This window comes from Saccopteryx bilineata, chromosome 3 (genome assembly GCF_036850765.1).
Source record: "Saccopteryx bilineata isolate mSacBil1 chromosome 3, mSacBil1_pri_phased_curated, whole genome shotgun sequence".
NCBI lineage: Eukaryota > Metazoa > Chordata > Mammalia > Chiroptera > Emballonuridae > Saccopteryx > Saccopteryx bilineata.
In genome coordinates, this window is record NC_089492.1 from 293,328,089 (window position 1) to 293,353,207 (window position 25,119).

The 25,119-nt window shown below is 47.2% G+C and overlaps 1 protein-coding gene across 1 annotated transcript; it reads left to right on the forward strand.

Moving 5' to 3' along the window:
• Positions 1-1,095: 1,095 nt before the first annotated feature.
• On the forward strand, positions 1,096-14,877 carry LOC136331774 (long-chain fatty acid transport protein 5-like). The gene is given in 12 exon segments (XM_066270793.1): positions 1,096-1,843; positions 2,236-2,445; positions 2,808-2,966; positions 11,265-11,389; positions 12,395-12,589; positions 12,673-12,766; positions 13,409-13,471; positions 13,474-13,512; positions 13,515-13,605; positions 14,196-14,280; positions 14,468-14,617; positions 14,701-14,877. Coding segments are annotated over 12 exon segments (2,076 nt in total). The 5' UTR covers positions 1,096-1,155.
• The last annotated feature ends 10,242 nt before the right edge of the window (positions 14,878-25,119 follow it).

A 25,119-nucleotide genomic window follows, 5' to 3' on the forward strand; every position in this document is an offset into this window, starting at 1 on the left:
AGCACCTTACATTTCGGGGTACAGGGAGTCACTGGGGCAAGACTGCTATGAGGAGACCTGAGCCCTAGCATACCTGTCCTGGCAGGCAACGTCTGGAGTGCTAGATGGGCTGGTGTTGGGAGCAGCAGCCAGGACCCCTGGTTTTCCTGCTGGGCAGCTGAAAATGGTGATGGCTGGTGACACCAAGTCCCGCATCAGTTTGGCTGGCAGCCCAGAGGGAGGCTGTTGCTTTTCTCCCTCCAGCTTAGTAATAGCACCTGGTGGGGCATCCTGCCCTAAGGATTTGGGGGAGGTGGAGAGGGTGGTGGGGCCTGCTGGCTGTTTGGCCAATGGTAGTGCCTCTCTATGCTCCCCGTGTGACTGCCCAGCAGAGGAGCGGGGTGCCACCATATGTATATCAAGGGTACAGCAGTCAGTGCAGCACACAGTGGGGTTCAGAACTGGGTTTGAATTCAGGCACTGTAGGTATTCCTTTCATTATTTGCTGAGCACCTACTGTTCCATCTGGCTATGGCCTGAGCCCAGCCAAGCCCTATTTCTCACCGAGTTAAGTGGGTGTCACTGGCGCAATTCCAGATGAGGTGTGAAGACCAGCAGGCAGAGCTTGAAGCCCACTCTGGCCCTTCTGTCCTGCTGATTCTTCTCTTGGTCCTGACCTGTTTCTCACATGCTTGATGCACAGTGGCTGTTCACGAAAGCAGAGGACCCACCGAGGACCTGGCAGAGCTAAACGTGTGATGACAGGAAAGGCTGGGGGCAGAGAGTTGGAGGCTAGGTGGAAAAGGTGAAGAGGTTAGGAAGTAACAATTGTCAGTCACAAAATGCAGGGTAAAGTACGGCGCAGAAAACATAGTCAATGCTGTAACACCTGTATAATGCCAGGTGGGTACTAGATTCATAGGGGATCACTTCGAAAAGGGTATATATTCCCAACCACTATGCTATACACCTGAAACTAATCTAATACTAGATATCAATTGTAATTGAACAGTGAAAAGAAGAAGGGCGGGGGGGGGGGGGGCGGAAAAGACCTGGGATGGCTTGTAGTGCCGTCAATACCACCTGGGCCACCGCCAGGGGCCAGAGTTCGAGGTCGGGCAGCCCTGCGGCGCAGGTGCGCATTCCGCCGGCAGGTCTCTGGCGGGAGCTGGTGCGATGGGCTCCGGAACGCGCTTGTTTCTGCTGCTGTTGCTGCTGTTGCCGCTCCTGAGCCTGGGGCTGCCCGCATGGCCTGCGTTTGTGGCCCTGGCAATGCGGTGGCTCCTGGGGGACCCTGCGTGCTGTGCGTTGGTCGGCGTGGCTGTGCTGGCCCGGCCGTGGCTCGTCCCCTGGATGCCCCACTGGCTGAGTCTGGCGGCGGCAGCCCTCACGCTGGCTCTGCTGCCCGCGCGGCCGCCCCTGGGGTTGCGCTGGCTGCCCGCAGACGTGGCCTTCATCGTCAGAATCGTCCGCGTCGGCTGGGGCATCAGGGCGCGCTTGAGCCGCAAACCTCCCGACACCTTCGTAGACTCCTTTGAGAGGCGGGCGCGGGCGCAACCGGGCCGCGCACCTTTGGTGTGGACGGGACCCGGGGGCCGCTCGATCACCTACGGGGAACTAGATGCCCAGGCCTGCCGGGCGGCGTGGGCCTTGAAGGCGGAGCTGGTCGACCACGCTGGCCAGGGCGCCAGGGAGCCGGTCGCCCTCCTGGTGCTGTCCACTCGGGCCATTCCTGCCTTGGGCTTGTGGCTGGGGGTGGCCAAGCTGGGCTGTCCGGTGGCCTGGATCAACCCACAAGTCCGCGGGGCGCCCCTGGTGCACTCGGTGCTGAGCTCCGGAGCTCGGGTGCTGGTGGTGGACCCAGGTAAGGACCCCAGAGGCCAGCAGTGGATGGAAGGAAGCAGGGTCAAGGGATAGGCGAGAGGACTGCTGTTCAGAGGGTCGAGGATGGGGCTGCACAAGAAGCTCCTTTGTCCCTGCTCACCCCACAGGCAACTGGAACTTGACTGCTAGAAAGAAATCCTGAGGGCACCACAGGTGTATTTTTTCCTTCTTCTTCACGGTGGCTACTTCAATCCTTTTTTGCCAAAAAATACTAATTATGAATTTCTTTACAGAACGGAGAAGCTTTGTCTGCTGGCTGCATCCTTTGTGGCTGGCAGTGGGCTCCTCTCCCCCATATCCAGGTCTCGGATGTCCCCTCGTGACCTCAAAGGTAGACCTGGTCTCAGTTTCCCCTCTAATCCATTCCTGCAGACCTCTGGGAGAACCTGGAGGAGGTGCTTCCCAAGCTGCAGGCAGAGAACATCAGCTGCTTCTACCTCAGCCTCTCGTCCTGCACGCCGGGAGTGGGGGCTCTGGGGGCTGCCCTTGACACTGCACCCCAGGACCCCGTGCCGGCTGACCTCCGTGCTGGAATCACACGGGAGAGCCCTGCTCTGTTTATCTACACCTCAGGGACCACCGGTGAGGCCACCCAGCAGCCCTACCCCCGATCTCTGAATTCTCACACTGATCTGACCCAAGCCTGACCTCCAAAACCTACTCTGTTCTTTGATTGTGACATTTGGCCTGAACTCTGCCCCACGGGGTGATATGATTGATCAGTGCCAGAATTCTGCCCCTTCCTAGCCAACAGCCACTAAAACCCAAACAGAGCTTTGGAATTAAGCCTCTGAATCCAAAAGCTAACTTGACCTACTTGAAACCACCCACAAATCCTTATACTTGACCAGCTTCTAAGGACTGTGAGACCTGACCATGGAGGCCTAGCCCTGTGTGCTGTTCTCTGACCACCGCACCCTTTTCATCATGACTTCTTCCCCCAGGACTTCCGAAGCCGGCCATCCTCATGCATGAACGAGTGCTGCAAATGAGTGGGATGCTATCCCTGGTTAGAGTCAATGCTGATGATGTGGTCTACATGGTCTTGCCTCTATACTATGTGACAGGGCTTGTCCTTGGGGTCCTTGGCTGCTTGGAGCTTGGTAAGCCTTTACTGAGGACCTCTCCCATCCATGGGACTTCCGGACTGGATGTCAGGGTGGCAAAGACTCACAGGTTATATCCAGTATCCTGGATTCTTACCTTTGACAAGGGACATACACAGTAGAGCCTAGGACTACCTTTGACACTCAGTTCCCAAAGGCTGTGTTGCGGTCAGAAGGTGACATCTGGTGTAATGTCATACATATGAGCTCTTATCTCAGTGAGAAAATGCTTAACATGCACTTCATTAAGTTGTCTACATAAACAGCTAACTAGGAATTCACATGGAGACCTCTACATAGGTCATTATTTCTTCAAATTTTTATTTAAAAATGTTTATTGATTTATTTTAAGTGAGAGAAGGGGAGATAGAGAGACAGATTCTCGCATGTGGCCCTATCAGGATCCAGCCAGCAACCCTCATCTGGGGCCGATGCTTGAATCAACCGAGCTATCCTCAGCACCTGGAGCCAATGGCTGTGAGAGAGGAAGGTAGAGAAGGAGGAGAGGGAGGAGAAGAGAAACAGATGGTTGCATCAGTCGCTTCTCTGGTGTGCGCTGACCTGGGATCAAACCGGACTTTCACACGCCAGGTGCTACTCAATCCACTGAGCCACCCGGCCAATGCTGAAGCATTCATTTCTTGTTCTGCCTAGGTGTGCACTCATTGGTTGCTTCTCATGTGCCCTGACTAGAGGTCAAACCTACTGGCTGGTTGTCTCAAGACAATGCTCTACATGAATGAGCTAACAGGCCAGGGCCTCCAATTTTTATCTTGAAATTTTTACTTATTTATTTAAATTCATTTTAGAGATGGGGGGAAGAGCAGGAAGCATCAACTCCCATATGTGCCTTGACCAGGCAAGCCTAGGGTTTCAAACTTGCAACCTCAGCATTCCAGGTCGATGCTTTATTCACTGCGCCACCACAGGGCAGACTATATATATATTTTAAGACTTTATTTATTCAATTTTCAGAGAAGAGAGAGAAATAGAGAGGGAAAGAGAAAGAAAGAGAGGAGAGAGAGAAAAGGGAGGAGCAGGAAACATCAACTCCCATATGTGCCTTGACTGGGCAAGCCCAGGGTTTTGAACCAGCGACCTCAGTGTTCCAGGTCGACACTTTATCCCACTGCACCACCACAGGTCAGGCAGGACAGGCTATTTTTTTAAATTAATTTTTATTTTATTTATTTATTTTTTATTATTATTAATTTTTTTACAGAGACAGAGAGAGTCAGAGTGAGTGATAGGGACAGACAGACAGGAATGGAGAGATGAGAAGCATCAATCATTAGTTTTTTGTTGCACATTGTGACACCTTAGTTGTTCATGGATTGCTTTCTCATATGTGCCTTGACCATGGACCTTCAGCGGACCGAGTAACCCCTTGCTGAGCCAGCGACCTTGGGTCCAAGCTGGTGAATTTTTTTTTTTGATTTTTTAAAAATTTTTATTTATTCATTTTTAGAGAGGAGAGAGAGACAGAGAGGGAGAGAGAGGAGAGAGAGCCAGAGAGAGAGCCAGAGAGAGAGAAGGGGGGAGGAGCTGGAAGCATCAACTCCCATATGTGCCTTGACCAGGGAAGCCCAGGGTTTTGAACCAGCAACCTCAGACTTCCAGGTTAACACTTTATCCACTGTGCCACCACAGGTCAGGCCCTTGGTTGATTCTTGTATGTGCTTGGACCTGGATTGAACCTGCAACCTTGGTGTATCAGGACGACACGTTCTAACCAACTGAGCTACTTAGTGATGGGTTCTGTATTTTGTATTTTAAAAAATCTTTTTTTATGGACAATTTCAAACATACAAAAATAGTTTGAGGCCCTGGCTGGTTGGCTCAGCGGTAGAGCGTCAGCCTGGCGTGCGGGGGACCCGGGTTCGATTCCCGCCCGGGGCACATGGGAGAAGCGCCCATTTGCTTCTCCACCCCCCCTCCTTCCTCTCTGTCTCTCTCTTCCTTTCTTTCTTTCTTTCTTTTTTTTTTTTACAGAGACAGAGCGAAAGTCAGAGAGAGGGATAGATAGGGACAGACAGACAGGAACGGAGAGAGATGCGAAGCATCAATCATCAGTTTTTTGTTGCGACACCTTAGTTGTTCATTGATTGCTTTCTCATATGTGCCTTGACCATGGGCCTTTAGCAGACTGAGTAACCCTTTGCTCAAGCCAGCAACCTTGGGTCCAAGCTGGTGAGCTTTGCTCAAGCCAGATGAGCCCGCGCTCAAGATGGCAACCCCGAGGTCTTGAACCTGGGTCCTTCCGCATCCCAGTCTGACGCTCTATCCACTGCGCCACCGCCTGGTCAGGCTCTGTCTCTCTCTTCCCCTCCCGCAGCCAAGGCTCCATTGGAGCAAAAAGATGGCCCGGGCGCTGGGGATGGCTCCTTGGCCTCTGCCCCAGGCGCTAGAGTGGCTCTGGTCGAGGCAGAGCGACGCCCCAGAGGGGCAGAGCGTTGCCCCTGGTGGGCGTGCCGGGTGGATCCCGGTCGGGCGCATGCGGGAGTCTGTCTGACTGTCTCTCCCCGTTGCCAGCTTCAGGAAAATACAAAAATAAATAAATAAATAAAATAAAAAACAAAAATAGTTTGATAAAGTCTCACAAGTCTTCTATTCAGCCTCAACAATTGTTAGTATGTTGCCAGATTTTTATTTCATATATACTCCTCTTTTTCTGAGTTATTCTAGAGCAGATACTAAACACCATATCCTTTCTTTCTTTCTTTCGTTTTTTTACAGAGACAGGGAGAGAGTCAGAAAGAGGGACAGACAGACAGGAAGGGAGAGAGATGAAAAGCATCAATTTTTCTTTGCCACACCATACTTGTTTGTTCAATGATTACCCTCTCATATGTACCTTGACCAGATGAGGGGTACAGTAGATCGAGTGACCCCTTGGCCTGGACCTTGGGCTCAAGTTAGCAACCATGGGGTCATGTCTATGATCCCATGCTCAAGCCAGTTACCCTGAGCTCAAGCTGGTGACCTTGGCATTTTGAACCTGGGTCCTCTGCATTCCAGTTTGATGCTCTATCTACTGCACCGCCTGGTCAGGTGACACATCTTTTCACTTGTAATTATTGCAGTTTGTATTTCTACCATATAAGGGCTAAAGTTATCAGTAACTCTTCAGGCCCTGGCCGGTAGATAGCTTGGTTGGTTACAGCAGTGGTCTTTAACTACCTGTCCCCAAGTGATTTTGTGTGGTCGATGAAAGAACTCACCATCCTGATGTTGTGTGAAGATTATAGAATCTATAATCATTGGGTCTATCACCTTCACACAGCATCAGGGTAATTAAATTTTTTCTTTTTTTTTTATTTTATTTATTTATTTATTACAGAGACAGAGAGTGAGTCAGAGAGAGAGATAGACAGGGACAGACAGACAGGAATGGAGAGAGATGAGAAGCATCAATCATTAGTTTTTCATTGCGCGTTGCAACACCTTAGTTGTTCATTGATTGCTTTCTCATATGTGCCTTGACCACAGGACTTCAGCAGACTGAGTAACCCCTTGCTGGAGCCAGCGACCTTGGGTTCAAGCTGGTGGGCTTTTTGCTCAAACCAGATGAGCCCGTGCTCAAGCTGGCGACCTCGGGGTCTTGAACCTGGGTCCTCTGCATCCCAGTCTGACGCTCTATCCACTGCGCCACCATCTGGTCAGGCTAATTTTTTTTTTCTTTTTACAGAGACAGAGAGAGTCAGAGAGGGAGAGACAGGGACAGACAGACAGGAACGGAGAGATGGGAAGCATCAATCATTAGTTTTTCATTGCACATTACAACACCTTAGTTGTTCATTGATTGCTTTCTCATATGTGCCTTGACCGTGGGCATTCAGGAGACTGAGTAACCCCTTGCTCAAGCCAGCGACCTTGGGTCCAACCTGGTGAGCTTTTGCTCAAACCAGATGAGCCCACGCTCAAGCTGGCAACCTCGGGGTTTCGAACCTGGATCCTTGGCATTCCAGTCTGATGCTCTATCCACTGCGCCACCGCCTGGTCAGGCATAATTAACTCTTTTGCAGACAAATTTCTGGCAGATCAGAACTAGTCCATGAACTGGTGGTTGCAAAACACTGGATTAGGTCATTGCCCTGAAGTGCTCATTTAATCTCCAGTCAGGGCACATACAGGAACAGATCAATGTTCCTGTCTCTCTTTGTCTTATCTCTCTCTAAAATCAATACATTTTAAAAAATTAACAGAACTCTTTAGTATCATCTGATGTACACTTCACGTTCACATTCTCCTAATTATTGAATTGTCTTTTTATACTTAGTCTACTCATTTTTTGGTCTCTGCTCTTCTTTCCCTTATGTTTTTTATTTATTTATTTATTTATTTTTGTATTTTCCTGAAGCTGGAAACGGGGAGAGACAGTCAGACAGATTCCCGCATGCGCCCGACCGGGATCTACCCGGCACGCCCACCAAGGGGCAACGCTCTGCCCACCAGGGGGCGATGCTCTGCCCCTCTGGGGCGTCACTCTGTTGCGACCAGAGCCACTCTAGCGCCTGGGGCAGAGGCCAAGGAGCCATCCCCAGCGCCTGGGCCATCTTTGCTCCAATGGAGCCTCGCTGCAGGAGGGGAAGAGAGAGACAGAGAGGAAGGAGAGGGGGAGGGGTGGAGAAGCAGATGGGCGCTTCTCCTGTGTGCCCTGGCTGGGAATCCAACCCGGGACTTCTGCACGCCAGGCCGACGCTCTACCACTGAGCCAACCGGCCAGGGCCCCTTATGTTTTTTATTACACTGAAAATTCAGTCTAGACGTGTTAAGATTCAGTTCTGCCTGACCAGGCAGTGGCCCAGTGGATAGATCGTCGGACAGGGATGCAGAAAGACCCAGGTTCGAGACCCTGAGGTTGCCAGCTTGAGTGCGAACTCATTTGGATTGAGCAAAAAAAAGCTCACCAGTTTGGACCCGAGGTCTTTGGCTTGAGCAAGGGGTTACTCGGTCTGCTGAAGGCCCATGGTCAAGGCACATATGAGAAAGCAATCAATGAACAACTAAGGTGTTGCAACGAAAAACTGATGATTGATGCTTCTCATCTCTCTCTGTTCCTGTCTTTCTGTCCCTATCACTCTCTCTGTTCCTGTAAAAAAAAAAAAAAAAAAAAAAAAAAAGATTCAGTTCCATTATTCTTAGCAAGAGAACCTTGGTGGGGTTCATTGTGCTTCCTAATTCACCACATTGGAAGCAGCATATTGGAAGGTAGGATAACAGTTATCTTACCTTAGAAAGCCTGAGATGAATTAAGAGCTTCAAGTGCAAGACTCTCGACCAAATTTTCCCTGGTATTACTAGATCCTGAAGACCTTTTCTAAATCAGACATTCTGTTAGGTGTTGCAAACTCAGCTGTCATTTTTCCAAAACCTGGCACCTGGCACCTATTTTATATTTTACATTGTGAAAAATACAGCCCTGCCTTGGCCTGATAGCTTGGTTGGTTAGAGCATCATTCCATAACCCAAAGGCTGCAGGTTCAATCCCGAGTCAGGGCACATATGGGAACAGATTGATTCTCTCTCTCTCACCAGTTTAAAAAATAGCCCCTTAAAAAGTACACTCTCGCCTGGCCCTGGCCGGTTGGCTCAGCAGTAGAGCGTCGGCCTGGCGTGCGGGGGACCCAGGTTCGATTCCTGGCCAGGGCACATAGGAGAAGCGCCCATTTGCTTCTCCACCCCCACCCTTCCTCTCTGTCTCTCTCTTCCCCTCCTGCAGCCAAGGCTCCACTGGAGCAAAGATGGCCTGGGCTCTGGGGATGGCTCCTTGGCCTCTGCCCCAGGCGCTAGAGTGGCTCTGGTCGAGGCAGAGCGACGCCCCGGAGGGGCAGAGCATCGCCCCCTGGTGGGCAGAGTGTCGCCCCTGGTGGGCGTGCCAGGTGGATCCCGGTCGGGCGCATGTGGGAATCTGTCTGACTATCTCTCCCCGTTTCCAGCTTCAGAAAAAAAAAAGTACACTCTCGCCTAACCAGGTGGTTGCGCAGTGGATAGAGCGTCAGACTGGGATGCAGAGGACCGAGGTTCGAAACCCTGAGGTCACCAGCTTGAGCGCAGGCTCATCTGGTTTGAGCAAAAAGCCCACCAACATTTTTTTTTTTTTTGTATTTTTCTGAAGCTGGAAACCGGGAGAGACAGACAGACTCCTGCATGTGCCTGACCGGGATCCACCCGGCACGCCCACCAGGGGGCGATGCTCTGCCCCTCCGGGGCGTCGCTCTGTTGTGACCAGAGCCACTCTAGCGCCTGGGGCAGAGGCCAAGGAGCCATCCCCAGCGCCCGGGCCATCTTTGCTCCAGTGGAGCCTTGGCTGCGGGAGGGGAAGAGAGAGACAGAGAGGAAGGAAGGGGGGAGGGGTGGAGAAGCAGATGGGCGCTTCTCCTGTGTGCCCTGGCTGGGAATCCAACTCGGGACTTCTGCACGCCAGGCCGACGCTCTACCACTGAGCCAACTGGCCAGGGCCAAAAGCCCACCTTCTTAAACCCAAGGTCGCTGGCTCCAGCAAGGGGTAATTCGGTCTGCTGAAGGCCCGCGGACAAGGCACATATGAGAAAGCAATCAATGATGCCTGACCTGTGGTGGCGCAGTGGATAAAGTGTTGACCTGGAAATGCTGAGGTCACCGGTTCGAAACCCTGGGCTTGCCTGGTCAAGGCATATATGGGAGTTGATGCTTCCAGCTCCTCCCCCCCTTCTGTCTCTCCTCTGTCTCTCCCTCTCCTCTCTAAAATGAAAAAAAATATAAAAAAAAGAAAGCAATCAGTGAACAACTAAGGTGTTGCAACGCGCAATGAAAAACTAATGATTGATGCTTCTATCTCTCTTTGTTCTTGTATATCTGTCCCTGTCTATCCCTCTCTGACTCTCTCTCTGTCTCTGTAAAAAATAAATAAATAAATAAAGCACGAGCTGGCCCTGGCCGGTTGGCTCAGTGGTAGAGCGTCGGCCTGGCGTGCAGAAGTCCCGGGTTCGATTCCCGGCCAGGGCACACAGGAGAAGCGCCCATTTGCTTCTCCACCCCTCCCCCTCTCCTTCCTCTCTGTCTCTCTCTTCCCCTCCTGCAGCGAGGCTCCATTGGAGCAAAGATGGCCCGGGTGCTGGGGATGGCTCCTTGGCCTCTGCCCCAGGCGCTAGAGTGGCTCTGGTCGCAACAGAGTGACGCCCCAGAGGGGCAGAGCATCACCCCCTGGTGGGCAGAGCATTGTCCCTTGGTGGGCGTGCTGGGTGGATCCCGGTCGGGCGCATGCGGGAGTCTGTCTGACTGTCTCTCCTCTTTTCCAGCTTCAGAAAAAAATAAAAATAAAAAATAAAAAATAAAGCACGAGCTTCTTTAAAAAAAAAAAGTACATTCTCACCCTGGGCAGTTAGCTCAGTAGGTTAGGAGCATCATCCCAAAACAACATGTTTGTGGGTTCAATCTAGTCGGGGCACACATGGAAAGCAACCAGTGAATGTCTTACTGGATAAAGCAGTGGATGGCTTCTTCACTTCCTCCTCTCCTCTCTCCCTTTCTCTTTCAGTTTCTCTAAAAAAAAAAAAAAAAAAAAAAAAAAATCAATAAATTAAACCCTGGCTGCATAGCTTGATTGGAGGGTTGTCCCAGCGTGGCAGTGTCTGGTTCATTTTCTCTGGTCAGGGCACATACAGGAGCAACTTAATGTTCCTATCTCTCTCTCCTTGCCTCTCTTTTAAAAGAAAAATAAAATACAGACCTAAAGAAGACACACTTGATACTATCAAGCACATAACCAATTGTCTCTTAGGGTTGCAGGGATGATGATATTTTGCTTTCAGGAGTTTTGGTGAATTAGGGAAAGTATCTTCTATAGAGCCAGCTGTAGAGGAGGGGATCAGAAAAAGAAAGATCACTTTTCTGGAGTGAATGTAATGGCCCCTAAAATTAATTAATCCATGTGAGCACCCTTCAATCCATCCATCCATCCATCCATCCATCCATCCATCCATCCATCCATTTGTCTTTCCATCCACGTATCTGTCCACTTATTCATCTGCTCTGCTAAACATTCAAAAACAGTTATCATAATCAAGAATGATAAATTTCACAGCCCTTATTTAGCAGTGCTCTCATTGTACCAGACACCAAGCTTTCTACCCTTTTTGGACAGTGGATTGAATCAGGCCTAATTACGGTTTTCCAAATCAGGGCTCTTCTGGCTGGTCCAGGGAGACAGAAATGACCCCAATAGTATTCTGTGCTTCAGAGGGCCACAAATCAAAGCAGCTTCTCTATAGTTTGGAAGCATGACCTGAAATCTTTTCCTCTCCTACCTCCCAGGAGCAACCTGTGTCCTGGCCCCAAAGTTCTCTGCTTCCTGCTTCTGGAATGACTGTCAGCAACACGGAGTGACCGTAATCCAGTATATGGGCAAAGTCCTGTGGTACCTGTGTAATACCCCCCAAGTGAGACTCTAAGGTTATGGCTGTATGGTGAACACTTCAGGTATGAAATCTCAGTTGTCATCCCAGGTAAAGATCTCAGGTCTATTTAAGTACAGGACTCAAGCAAGGTCCCTCAGTTACAACCCCCAGACAAGAGCCACATACAGTTAATCCCATAAAAGGATTCCAATGATGGCTTTTTCATCTTCTTCAGTGATCAACTGTGCTTTCTTGGGCAGGTGCCCTCACCTCTCTTAGCCTGTCTTCATTTAGCAAAAAGGGAAACTATCTCAAGGGGGTATTGTGATAATTAAACCTATGTGAAGTGTCTAGAACATGGTGTGGCTCAAGGAAAACTCAGCAGATATTAGCTAGCCTCTTCCTTACAGAGAAATGAGGTATGGACCCCAGATTACTGTCTCTAGGCCAGGTCTCCAGATAAACCTCTAGGCAAGTCCTGGAGGAAAATCTCCAAGTAACTACTCCCAAGTAAGGCCCCTAGGTAAGTCACCAAGATGAAGCTTCAAATCACTCCCCAGGTTACCTCCAGATAAAAGTTCCAGGTATTGACCTGTGGTGGCGCAGTGGATAAAGCATCGACCTGGAAATGCTGAGGTCGCTGGTTCGAAACCCTGGGCTTGCCTAGTCAAGGCACATATGGGAGTTGATGCTTCCTGCTCCTCCCCCTTCTCTCTCTCCCCCCCTCTCCTTTCTAAAATGAATAATAATAATAAAAAAGTTCCAGGTATTTATCCATATGTAAAACCCCAGATGAGCCCTCCAGTCACCCTACATATCCCAACAGGTAACTCTCCCTGTCCCCAGGTAATATCTGCAGGTAACCCATCAAGTACAGATGCCAGGTAGCTACTGCTAAGTAAGAATGCCTGGTAGATATAGGTATATGCCCCTCATCACCTCCCAGTTAACTCCTCAGTCAAGAACATGAGATAGCCCTCCTGGGAAAGGGTTCCTGGGCATGCCCCATGTTATCTTCTCATCACCCTCTTTGGGATATCTCTGCAGCGGCAAGAGGAACAGACACATACAGTCCGCCTGGCGATAGGCAATGGACTCCGGAAAGACGTGTGGGAGACCTTCCTGCAGCGCTTTGGCTCCATTCAGATCATGGAATTCTATGGGGCCACAGAAGGCAACATCGGTTTTGTCAACTATCCAGGGCGCTGTGGGGCTATAGGCAAGACGAGCTGTTTCCTTCGAGTAAGTGGGTAGGGTGTGACAGTGACTCTGATTGAAGCTGAGCACACAGGACCTCTCCTGACACCTCCCCATCCTCCACTCAGATGCTGTCCTTTTTTGAGCTTGTAGAGTTTGACATGGAGACCGCAGAGCCTGTGAGGAACAAAGGAGGCTGCTGTGTGCCTGTATGGGGGCCAGGTATGGGGGTCAGATAACCTTCCCTGAGTGCGAGAAGGGCATGGATCCTGTCTCCTTCTTCACTGGACCAAGCCATCCAAAGCCTTGATTTCAGTGCCCTATACTGTCTGCAGCTCACCCTCAGACCTGTGTTCCGTCTAATATGACCACTGTCTGGGACCCTCACCCTCTCAGCTTCTTAGCTCTGTCTGGCTCCCCTGCTTCAATATCTTGTCTGCAGGGTCTCTGGGTGTCCACTGGAGTTGTTCTCTCAAGCTTTCTGTGGAAGCCTTGTCCTCGCAAGCATCAATTTCTTGTCCTCTACCTTCTTCTAAGGTCTTCTCTCCTGGGGTCTTCCAAGGTCCTGGCCACATGCCTTTCTTCCGGTCACCATTTGTCTCTGTCTCTCGCCCCTCCCTTGTTATCCTTTTCCCATTTTTAATGGGCTCCCCATGCCACTTTCTCTGTCTTTCATTTTCTGTTTCCCTGTGTCTCTGAGTTTGTCTCTCCCATTTCTGGATCTCCCTGTCGGTATCTGCCTCTTTTCTGGCAGGGTCCTCGGTGACAGGACTCCACAGTTGTTGGAAATCTCCATGGAGAGGCTGGTGGGTTCCTGAGATTGTAGTCCATGGTCAGTGCCCAAATTTCTAATCCTGCTCCCAGGGGAGCCAGGTCTCTTGTTGACTCGGGTACTGGGCTGCCACCCGTTCTCGGGTTACTGCGGGCCCAAGAGCTGATCGAAAGAAAGTTGATCTGGAAGATGCGGCGCCGGACGAAATTTACTTCAACTCCGGGGATGTGCTGTCCATGGACAGCGAAGGCTTCCTCTACTTTCAGGACCACCTCGGGGACACCTTCAGGTGCTGGGAGGGACTCCTGGGGGCGGGGCTTCTGGTTTGTGGGGTCGGACAGGGCCATCCGGGCTTTCCCATTTTTTTTTTTTGTATTTTTCTGAAGTTGGAAACGGGGAGGCAGTCAAACAGACTCCCACATGGCCCCCGACCGGGATCCACCCCGCACGCCCACCAGGGGGCAATGCTCTGCCCATCTGGGGTGTGGCTCTGTTGCAACCAGAGCCTTTCTAGCGCCTGAGGCAGACGCCACAGATCCATCCTCAGCGCCCGGACCAACTTTGCTCCAATGGAGCCTTGGCTGCGGGAGGGGAAAAGAGAGCTAGAGAGGAAGGAGAGGGGGGTGGGTGGAGAAGCAGACGGGTGCTTCTCCTGTGTGCCCTGGCCGGGAATCAAACTCGGGACTTCTGCACGCCAGGCCGACGCTCTACCACAGAGCCAATCGGCCAGGGCGCTGGGCTTTCCCATCTTAAAGGGAGGCTGACTTAAGAAAAAGGACCTCCGGATTCTGGAGGGGCTGGGCTTGATGGGGAAGAAGCCATGCCTCCCCATTTCCATAGGCATTGGCGTGGTCACAAACTCAGGTTTTGACCCCTCAGATGGAAGGGTGAGAACATGTCCACATGGGAGGTGGAGGGCGACTTGTCAACTGTGGATTTCCTGCAGGAGGTCAACGTCTACAAGGTGTGCCAGGTGCGGAGGCCTCACCTCATTTTCAAACTTCCAACCTGGATAAGGTTTCTTATCCAAACCTAGATAAGATTTCTTATCCAGATTTTAGCTGTGGGGGTGCTGCTGGGGCACAGCCTGTGAGTAGCGCTGTGCCACGCAAAAGGGTCAGCAGTGGGCTGTGACGTGGGTCACCCGAGAGTAACTGGTGTGCTTCCCAGGGTGTGAGGGCAAGGTGGGCATGGCAGCTGTGCAGCTGGCCCCTGGACGGACTTTCGATGGGCAGAAGCTGTACCAGCATGTCCGCACTTGGCTCCCTGCCTATGCTGTTCCTCATTTCATTCGTATCCAGGTGAGCGCAGGGTGGCTGTAGTTTGGTAGGTGGGCGGTCTCGGCCATAAGAGTCCCATTCGTAGTTAGTCAGTGTTCCTGCAGGACACCTTGAAAATCACAGGCACATTCAAACTGGTTAAGTCACGGTTGATGCGTGAGGGCTTCAACATGGGTGTCGTTGCTGACTTGCTGTTTGTGGTAGACAACCAGGCCCAGGCCTTCCGGCCCCTGATAAAGGAAATATACCAGGCTGTGTGTGAAGGTACCTGGAGACTTTGAACATCTGGGCAGCCAAGAGCACATCTGAAGGGTTAGGGCCCAGAGCTGACTACTGTCAAAAATAAAAAGGCCAGCCTGACCAGGCAGTGGCGCAATGGATAGAGCGTCGGACTGGGATGCAGAAGGACCCAGGTTCGAGACCCCGAGCTCACCAGCTTGAGCGTGGGCTCATCTGGCTTGAGCAATAAAAAAAAGCTCACCAGCTTGGACCAAAGGTTGCTGGATTGAGCAAGGGGTTACTCGGTCTGCTGAAGGCCCGTGGTCAAGGCACATATGAGAAAGTAATCAATGAACAACTAAAGTATCACAACAAAAAACTGATGATTGATGCTTCTCATCTCTCTCCGTTCCTGTCTGTCTGTCCCTATCTATCCCCCCCCCCGTCTCTGTCAAAAAAATAAAAAAAATAAAAAGGACAAATAATAAAAAAAAGGCAAAAAATAAAAAATAAAAAGGCCCTGGCCAGTTGGCTCGGTGGATAGGGAGTTGTTGCCCGGGTATATGGACCTCCCAGGTTTGATTCCATTCAGGACACACAAGGGAAGTGATCATCTGCTTCTGTCCCCCTTCTCCTTCCACAGCAAGTGGCTTGATTGATTTCAGCATGAGGACAGCTCAATTGGTCTAAGCATGTCAGCTTCAGGCACTAAAAATAGCTAGGTTGATTTGAGCATTAGCCTTAGACAGGGGTTTCCAGGTGGATCACCATTGGGGTGCATGAGGGAGTCTGTCTCACTGTTTCCCCTCCTCTCACTTTAAAAAGAAATAAATAAAAAATAAATGGAAGCACTGTAAAATGGAGCTTGAGCTGCTATCAGAGGAACTACCATGCATGTCTTTTATTTATTTATTTATTTAGTATTTTTCTGAAGCTGGAAACGGGGAGGCAGTCAGACAGACTCCCGCATGTGCCCGACTGGGATCCACCCGGCACGCCCACCAGGGGGCGATGCCCATCCAGGGTGTCGCTCTGTCGTGACCAGAGCCACTCTAGCGCCTGGGGCAGAGGCCAAGGAGCCATCCCCAGCGCCTGGGCCATCTTTTGCTCCAATGCAGCCTCGGCTGCGGGAGGGGAAGAGAGAGACAGAGAGGAAGGAGAGGGGGAGGGGTGGAGAAGCAGATGGGTGCCTATCCTGTGTGCCCTGGCCAGGAATCGAACCTGGGACTTCCGCACGCCAGGCCGATGTTCCACCACTGAGCCAACCGGCCAGGGCCTTTTTTTTTTTTTTTTTTACAGAGTCAGAGAGAGGGACAGACAAGGACAGACAGACAGGAACGGAGAGATGAGAAGCATCAATCATTAGTTTTTCGTTGCACATTGCGACACCTTAGTTGTTCATTGATTGCTTTCTCGTATGTGCCTTGACCGCGGGCATTCAGCAAACCGAGTAACCCCTTGCTCTAGCCATAGACCTTGAGTCCAAGCTGGTGAGCTTTGCTCAAGCCAGATGAGCCCGCGCTCAAGCTGGCGACCTTGGGGTCTCAAACCTGGGTCCTCGGCATCCATCCAACGCTCCATCCACTGCGCCACCGCCTGGTCAGGCTACCGTGCATGTCTTAATGTCTCAAGCCTTTTAAATGTTTAAACAAGGCATAACAACTTTGGGTCTAATCAGCCTTGTGTCCTGAAGAATTGTTTGCAAGGATAACAAGAAATATAGTAACAGTTATTACTACTGGACTGATTATGACTAAAGGACTGAAAATTTAAAACTTTGCTTAGAATTATCATCAGTATGTTATCTGATGGGAGACCAATAGCAATCCTTCCTTTCTTTTTTTTTTTAATATTAATATTTTTTTATTAAATTTAATGCAGTGACATTGATAAATCAGGGTACATATGTTGAGAGAAAATATCTCTAGATTATTTTGACATTTGATTGTGCTGTATACCCCTCCCGCAAAGTTAAATTGTCTTCTGTCACCTTCTATCTGGTTTTCTTTGTGCCCCTCCCCTCCCCTAACCCCTCTCTCCTTCTTCACCCCCTCCCCCCTCCCCAACCCCCCCGCCCCTGTTGCCATCACATTCTTGTTCATGTCTCTGAGTCTCATTTTTATGTCCCTTCTATGTATGGATTCATCTCAGTTTTTTTTCTGATTTACTTATTTCACTCCGTGTAATGTTATCAAGGTCCATCCATGTTATTGTAAATGATCCGATGTCATCATTTCTTATGGCTGAGTAGTATTCCATAGTATATATGTACCAAAGTTTTTTAATCCACTCGTCCTCTGACGGACACTTGGGCTGTTTCCAGATCTTCGCTATTGTGAACAATGCTGCCACAAACATGCGGGTGCATTTCTCCTTTTCGAGCTGTTCTATGGTGTCCTTGGGGTATATTCCTAAAAGTGGGATAGCTGGGTCAAAAGGCGGTTCGATTTTCAGTTTTTTGAGGAATCTCCATACTGTTTTCCACAGTGGCTGCACCAGTCTGCATTCCCACCAGCAGTGCAGGAGGGTCCCCTTTTCTCCACATCCTCGCCAGCACTTATTCTGTGTTGTTTTGTTGATAAGCGCCATTCTGACTGGTGTAAGGTGATATCTCATTGTGGTTTTAATTTGCATTTCTCTAATGATTAGTGATGTTGAGCATTTTTTCATATGCCTATTGGCCATCTGTATGTCCTCTTTGGAGAAGTGTCTATTCATCTCTTTTGCCCATTTTTGGATTGGGTTGTTTGTCTTCCTGGTGTTGAGTTTTACAAGTTCTTTATAAATTTTGGTTATTAACCCCTTATCAGACGTATTGTCAAATATGTTCTCCCATTGTGTAGTTTGTCTTTTTATTCTGTTCTTGTTGTCTTTAGCTGTGCAAAAGCTTTTTATTTTTTTATTTTTTATTTTTTAAATTTTTTTTTAGATTTTTATTTATTCATTATAGAGAGGGGAGAGAGAGAGAGAGAGAGAGAGAGAGAGAGAGAGAGAGAAGGGGGGAGGAGCAGGAAGCATCAACTCCCATATGTGCCTTGACCAGGCAAGCCCAGGGTTTTGAACCGGCAACCTCAGCGTTTCCAGGTTGATGCTTTATCCACTGCGCCACCACAGGTCAGGCCTGCAAAAGCTTTTTAGTTTGATATAGTCCCATTTGTTTATCCTGTCTTTTATTTCACTTCCCCGTGGAGATAAATCAGCAAATATATTGCTCCGAGAGATGTCGGAGAGCTTACTGCCTATGTTTTCTTCTAAGATGCTTATGGTTTCATGGCCTACATTCAAGTCTTTTATCCATTTTGAGTTTATTTTTGTGAGTGGTGTAAGCTGGTGATCTAGTTTCATTTTTTTGCAGGTAGCTGTCCAATTTTCCCAACACCATTTGTTAAAGAGGCTGTCTTTACTCCATTGTATTTCCTTACCTCCTTTGTCAAATATCAGTTGTCCATAGAACTGTGGGTTTATTTCTGGGTTCTCTGTTCTATTCCATTGATCTATATGCCTGTTCTTATGCCAGTACCAGGCTGTTTTGAGTACAATGGCCTTGTAGTATAACTTGATATGAGGAAGTGTGATACCTCCCACTTTATTCTTCTTTTTTAAGATTGCTGAGGCTATTTGTGTCCTTTTTTGGTTCCATATAAATTTTTGGAATATGTGTTCTATATCTTTGAAGTATGTCATTGGTATTTTAATTGGTATTGCATTGAATTTATAAATTGCTTTGGGTAATATAGACATTTTAATGATGTTTATTCTTCCTAACCATGAGCACGGTATATGCTTCCACTTGTTAGTATCTTCCTTGATTTCTTTTATCAATGTTTTGTAATTTTCCGAGTACAAGTCTTTAGTCTCCTTGGTTAAGTTTACTCCTAGGTACTTTATTTTTTTGGTTGTAATTGTGAAGGGGATTGTTTCCTTAATTTCTCTTTCTGACTGTTCATTGTTGGTGTATAAAAATGCTTCTGATTTCTGAGTATTGATTTTATATCCTGCCACTTTGCTGAATTTATTTATCAGGTCCAGTAGTTTTTTGACTGAGACTTTAGGGTTTTCTATATACAATATCATATCATCTGCAAATAATGATAGTTTTACTTCTTCTTTTCCAACTTGAATGCCTTTTATTTCTTCTTCTTGTCTGATTGCTGTGGCTAGGACTTCCAGGACTATGTTAAATAAGAGTGGTGGCCTGACCTGTGGTGGCGCAGTGGATAAAGCATCAACCTGGAAATGCTGAGGTCGCCGGTTCAAAACCCTGGGCTTGCCTGGTCAAGGCACATATGGGAGTTGATGCTTCCAGCTCCTCCCCCCTTCTCTCTCTGTTTCTCTCTCTCCCTCTCTCTCTCCTCTCCAAAAATGAATAAATAAAATTAAAAAAAAAAAAGAGTGGTGAAAGGGGGCACCCCTGCCTTGTTACTGATCTTAAGGGTATTGCTTTTAATTTTTGCCCATTGAGTATGATGTTGGCTGTGGGTTTCTCATAGATGGCTTTTATCATGTTGAGGTATGTTCCCTGTATTCCCACTTTGCTGAGAGTTTTGATCATGAATGGGTGCTGGATTTTATCAAATGGTTTTTCTGCATCTATTGAAATTATCATATGGTTTTTCTCCTTCTTTTTGTTTATGTGATGAATCACATTGATTGATTTACGAATATTGTACCAGCCTTGCCTCCCCAGAATAAATCCCACTTGATCATGGTGTATGATTTTTTCCATATATTGTTGGATCCGGTTTGCTAATATTTTGTTGAGGATTTTAGCATCTATATTCATCAGAGATATTGGCCTATAATTTTCTTTCTTTGTGTGGTCTTTGCCTGGTTTTGGAATCAGAATTATGCTCGCCTCATAAAAGGAGTTTGGAAGTCTTCCTTCCTCTTGAATTTTTTGAAATAGTTTGAGAAGGATAGGAGTTAGTTCTTCTTTGAATATTTGGTAGAATTCCGTTGTGAAGCCATCGGGCCCCGGACTTTTCTTTGTTGGGAGTTTTTTGATAACTGTTTCGATCTCCTTTGGTGTAATTGGTCTGTTTAAGTTTTCTGATTCTTCCAGATTGATTTCTGGAAGATTGTACGTTTCAAGGAATTTGTCCATTTCATCTAGGTTGTCTAGTTTTTTGGCATACAGTTCTTCATAGTATTTTCTTACAATATTTTGTATTTCTGTTGTGTCAGTTGTTATTTCTCCTCTCTCATTTCTAATTTTATTTATTTGAGTCCTCTCTCTCTTTTTCTTGGTGAGTCTACTTAAAGGTGCATCAATCTTGTTTACCTTTTCAAAGAACCAGCTCCTAGTTTCATTGATCCTCTGTATTGTTTCTTTAGCCTCTATGTCATTTATTTCTGCTCTGATCTTTATTATTTCCTTCCTTCTACTACATTTGGGCTTTACTTGCTGTTCTTTTTCTAATTCTTTTAGATGCAGGGTTAAGTTGTTTATTTGAGCTTTTTCTAGCTTCTGAAAGTGTGCCTGTAGTGCTATGAACTTCCCTCTCAGCACTGCTTTCGCTGTGTCCCATAAATTTTGAGTTGTTGTATGCTCATTGTCATTCGTTTCTAGGAATTTCTTTATTTCTTCTTTGATCTCATTCTTAATCCATTCATTATTTAACACCCTGCTATTTAGTTTCCATGTGTTTGAGAATTTTTGAGCTTTTCTGCTGTGATTCATTTCTAGTTTCATGCCGTTGTGATCGGAGAAAGTGCTTGATATGATTTCAGTCTTCTTAAATTTGTTGAGAGCACTTTTGTGCCCTAACATGTGGTCTATCCTAGAGAATGTACCATGAGCACTTGAAAAGAATGTATATTCTGCTGCTTTAGAGTGAAAGGTTCTGAAGATATCTATTAAATCGAGTTGATCTAGTGTTTTCAATAAGTCTGCTGTTTCTTTGTTAATTTTCTTTCTTGAGGATCTATCTAGTGATGTTAGTGGGGTATTGAAATCCCCTACTATTATAGTATTGCTGTTGATCTCGCCCTTTAAATCCATCAAAATCTGTTTTATATATTTGGGTGCTCCTATATTAGGTGCATAGATATTTATAATAGTTATATCTTCCTGTTGGATTACTCCCTTTATCATTATGTAGTGGCCTTCTTTTTTTTTTTTTTTTTCTTTTACTTTTTTTTTTAATTGTTTTTTTTTAGAGGAAGGGAGAGAGACACACATTGAATCCTTTGGTTCACCTAATTACATGGATAGAACTGCAAACTTATCCCATCTAGGCCACACTGCAAGTTATCCTTGGCTTTTAGTTTTATTACTATTTATGTTAAATTTACTCCCGGGCCATAAGTTTTTGTTTCTTCAGTTTCTTCTGGGATATCTTTTTCTTCTGTGCAACTTCCTCTTCTGGTTTAGGAACAATCTGCTCCTTTTCAGTAAGGATCATCTCAATGTGGCAGGGAGAGCTCATGTAAGGGTTAATCCGCCCATGAGCTCTGTAAGTTCTCCTTCGCATTTTGGGCGCCTTGTTCACCTGGATGTGCTCAATGACCAGAGAATCTACGTCTAACCCCTTAAGTTCAGCATTACTCTCTGCATTTTTAAGCATGTGGAGCAAAAATTCAGCACTCTTTTTAGGCCAGCGACCCTGTGTCCAGCCCCACTGTTTGGCCTGGGCACACCTACCAACTCCACCATTGTAACGACGGAATGGCACACACTGCTTCTGTAAAGTGACATCCTTCAGGTATTTGGTGGCTTTTCGAATATGCATACCCTTGATGGCCTGGGCAGTTTCACACGTGTTCTTAAAGTGAACTCGAAGGTTTGAGCCTCTTGACTTGCATGATTTTGTGGGGTTTTCTGGGTCAAGTGAGTAGCGAACCATTTTGAGAGGTCACCTAGGCCCGTTTTCGGGAAGAGTGTAGTGGCCTTCTTTATCTCTTACTATATCCTTTGTTTTAAAGTCCAATTTGTCTGATATAAGTATTGCTACCCCAGCTTTTTTTTCATTTCCGTTTGCATGAAACATTTTTTTCCATCCTTTTACCTTCAATCTGTGTGTGTCTTTTGTTCTAAGGTGTGTCTCTTGTAGACAACATATGTATGGGTCCTGTTTTCTTATCCACGCAGCTACCCTATGTCTTTTGATTGGATCATTTAATCCATTTACATTTAAGGTTATTATTGATATGTAGTTGTTTATTGCCATTTTCTTCTTTAAAGGTGTATTCCTTTTTCTTTTTTTTTTTTCTGTATTCTTTTCCCACTTTATCTGTTTACACCAGGCCCCTTAATATTTCCTGCAGCATTGGTTTGGTTGTAATGAATTCCTTGAGTTGTTTTTTGTCTGGGAAGCTTTTTATTTCTCCTTCAATTTTAAACGATAGCCTTGCTGGATAAAGTAGTCTTGGTTGTAGGTTCTTGTTCTGCATTACTTTGAATATTTCTTGCCATTCCCTTCTGGCCTCAAGTGTTTCTGTTGAGAAGTCAGATGTCATCCTTATGGGGGCTCCTTTGTAGGTGATAACTTTTTTTTCTCTTGCAGCTTTTAATATTTTCTCTTTATCGCTTAGCTTTGGTATTTTAATTATGATGTGTCTTGGTGTAGGTTTCTTTGGGTTTCTCTTTAATGGAGTCCTCTGTGCTTCTTGGATTTGTGAGAGTTTCTCTTGCATTAATTTAGGGAAGTTTTCAGCTATGATATGATTGAACAAAGTCTCTATCCCTTGTTCTTTTTCTTCTTCTTCAGGAACCCCTATGATGCGGATGTTATTTCTCTTCATGTTGTCACAGAGCTCTCTAAGAGTTTCCTCTGACTTTTTGAGTCTTTTTTCTCTTTTCTTCTCTGCTTTCATGCCTTCATTCCAGTTGTCTTCTAACTCGCTGATTCGATCCTCTGCTCTATCTATCCTGTTTTTAATTCCTTCCATTGTGGTCTTTATTTCTGATATTGTATTTGTCGTCTCCAACTGATTCTTTTTTTTTTTTTTTAATTTTTATTTTTTTATTTATTTTTTTATTTATTCATTATAGAGAGGAGAGGGAGAGACAAAGAGAGGGACAGAGAGAGAGAGAGGAGAGACAGAAGGGGGGAGGAGCTGGAAGCATCAACTCCCATATGTGCCTTGACCAGGCAAGCCCAGGGTTTCGAACCGGTGACCTCAGCATTTCCAGGTTGATGCTTTATCCACTGCGCCACCACAGGTCAGGCTCCAACTGATTCTTTTTTATACTTGCTATTTCTTTATTTAGGTTTTCAAACTCCCCCTCCATTGTTGTTCTAAGATCCCTAAGCATCCTTACAATCATTATTTTGAACTCCGCATCTGGAAGTTTGATTATTTCCATATCACTCAGTTCATCTCTCGAAAGTGTCTCTTGTGGTTTCATTTGGATTGCACTCCTTTGTTTTCTCATCTTTTTTTTTTTTTATTTGTAGAGTTGATTGAGTCTAGGCTTGGTGTTGTCTGCCTCCAGTTTTCAGTTGTGTTATTTTTAGGTCTCCGTGGGTTGGTATCAGCTATTATTTGTAATCCACTTTCGGATTTGGGCAGCTTTGAAGTCTTGATTTGTTTGTTTTCTTAACAGGTGATAGTCTTGTTAACTGATCTCAGCAGGGGGCTTCCTTGAAACTGTATCCAGGAATGCTGTGGGTGTAACCTGAGACGCTGAAGGTCTCTTCCTCCAACTAATCTCACTGGGGGCAGGGTTTTTTCTCTCAGCTTCAGTAGGGGTAGGTGTATCTCAGATCTCCATGGAGACCTGAGTTACTGCCCCTCCTCCCCACTTCTTGTTTTCAGCTGTGTCTTATTGTGCTGATTGGAGCTGGATAGATGTCCGGAGATCTCTGATCCGGAAGCACTTCAGCTCTGTTTTGTGAAAGGTTCAGTCCCTCCCCCAGCTATGGCCGCCTCCAGCACGAATGAGTCAGCTTTTTTATTTTGTTTCTTGCATACCTTAGCCCCTCACAGTCTGTCCCTCTCCCTGTCTTTTCCACTTGGGAGATAAGCTGGTCTTTTCAACCCACCTTGCTCCCTGGTCGCCAGGTAAGTGGCTGTGAGCAGTAGTTTCTGCTCTTTTTCCTCTGTGAAATCCTCTCTGGGCTCTCAGCCTCACCCCCCTCCTTCTGTTCCTGTAAGCAGAGGAGATTCAGGCACTCCTTACCAGGATTATTGTGGCTTCCTCTTTGCTCCTTGGTTTTTGAGAGCTGTTCTTGCAGTTCAGTGTTGGTTTTTCATGCTGATTTTTTCTAAATTGATTTGTATTCCAGTTTGGTGTTGAGAGCTGGGTGTCTGTGCATCCGCCTACTCTGCTGCCATCTTCTCTCCCCCCGCAATCCCTCCTTTCTATAGATTTGTTTCCCTTTCCTTTTTCATAAATACCCCTTGCCTTTGTGTCCTAATGCAAACACTGTTTGGGTCTCTGCCTAAATCCGTTTCCAGAATGGCTATTTCCTTCACTTTCCCCAATCTCAAGTGTTTGTTTCCTCTCACTTTGGAAGGTCTATTTATTTATATTTACTTATTCATTTTTGTGATTATTTATATTTACTTATTCATTTTTGTGACAGAGAGAGAGACAGACAGATACGGACAGACAGGGAGAGAGATGAGAAGCATCAATTCTTCATTGCGGCTCCTACTCTCCTTAGTTATTCATTGATCGCTTTCTCATATGTGCCTTTACTAGGGAGGGGAGCTGCACTAGAGCAAGTGACCCCATGCTTAAGGCAGGGACCTTGGGCTCTAGCCAGCGACCTTGGGCCCAAGCCAGCGATATTTGGGCTCAAGATAGTGACCATGGATTCATATCTATGATCCCATGCTCAATCCAGCGACCGCGCGCTCAAGCTGCTGAGCCTGCATTCAAGCCAGATGAGTCCGCGCTCAAGCCAGCGACCTCTGGGTTTTGAACATGGGTCCTCCACGTCTGTCTCAGTCTGACGCTCTATCCACTGTGCCACCGACTGGTCAAGCTGGCCTTTTTAACACCACTACCCGCATGTGCAGTCACCACCTCCTCCCTGGACCTGCATGGGGTTGTCATGAATCCCGGACTGACCATATCCCCAGCTTCACAGAACAGGCAGACACTGGAACAGAGTGAGAATGAACTCAGGATATATACACAGATGCCCGTGTGGATGGAGAAGAGACCCAGGAGTGCAGGGCCCAGTGCCCTCCAGAAACCATAATTCAGGGCCCCCTTTGCCTCCCCAGCAAAACCTCAACTTATCCTGCAGGAGTGGCCCTGTCTGAGCAAGGCCTGGAATGTGGGAGGAACCAGAGCCTCTTGGCTGCTCCAGGGTAGAGAGGTGAGAGCGCTCACTCCATCTGTTTTTTTT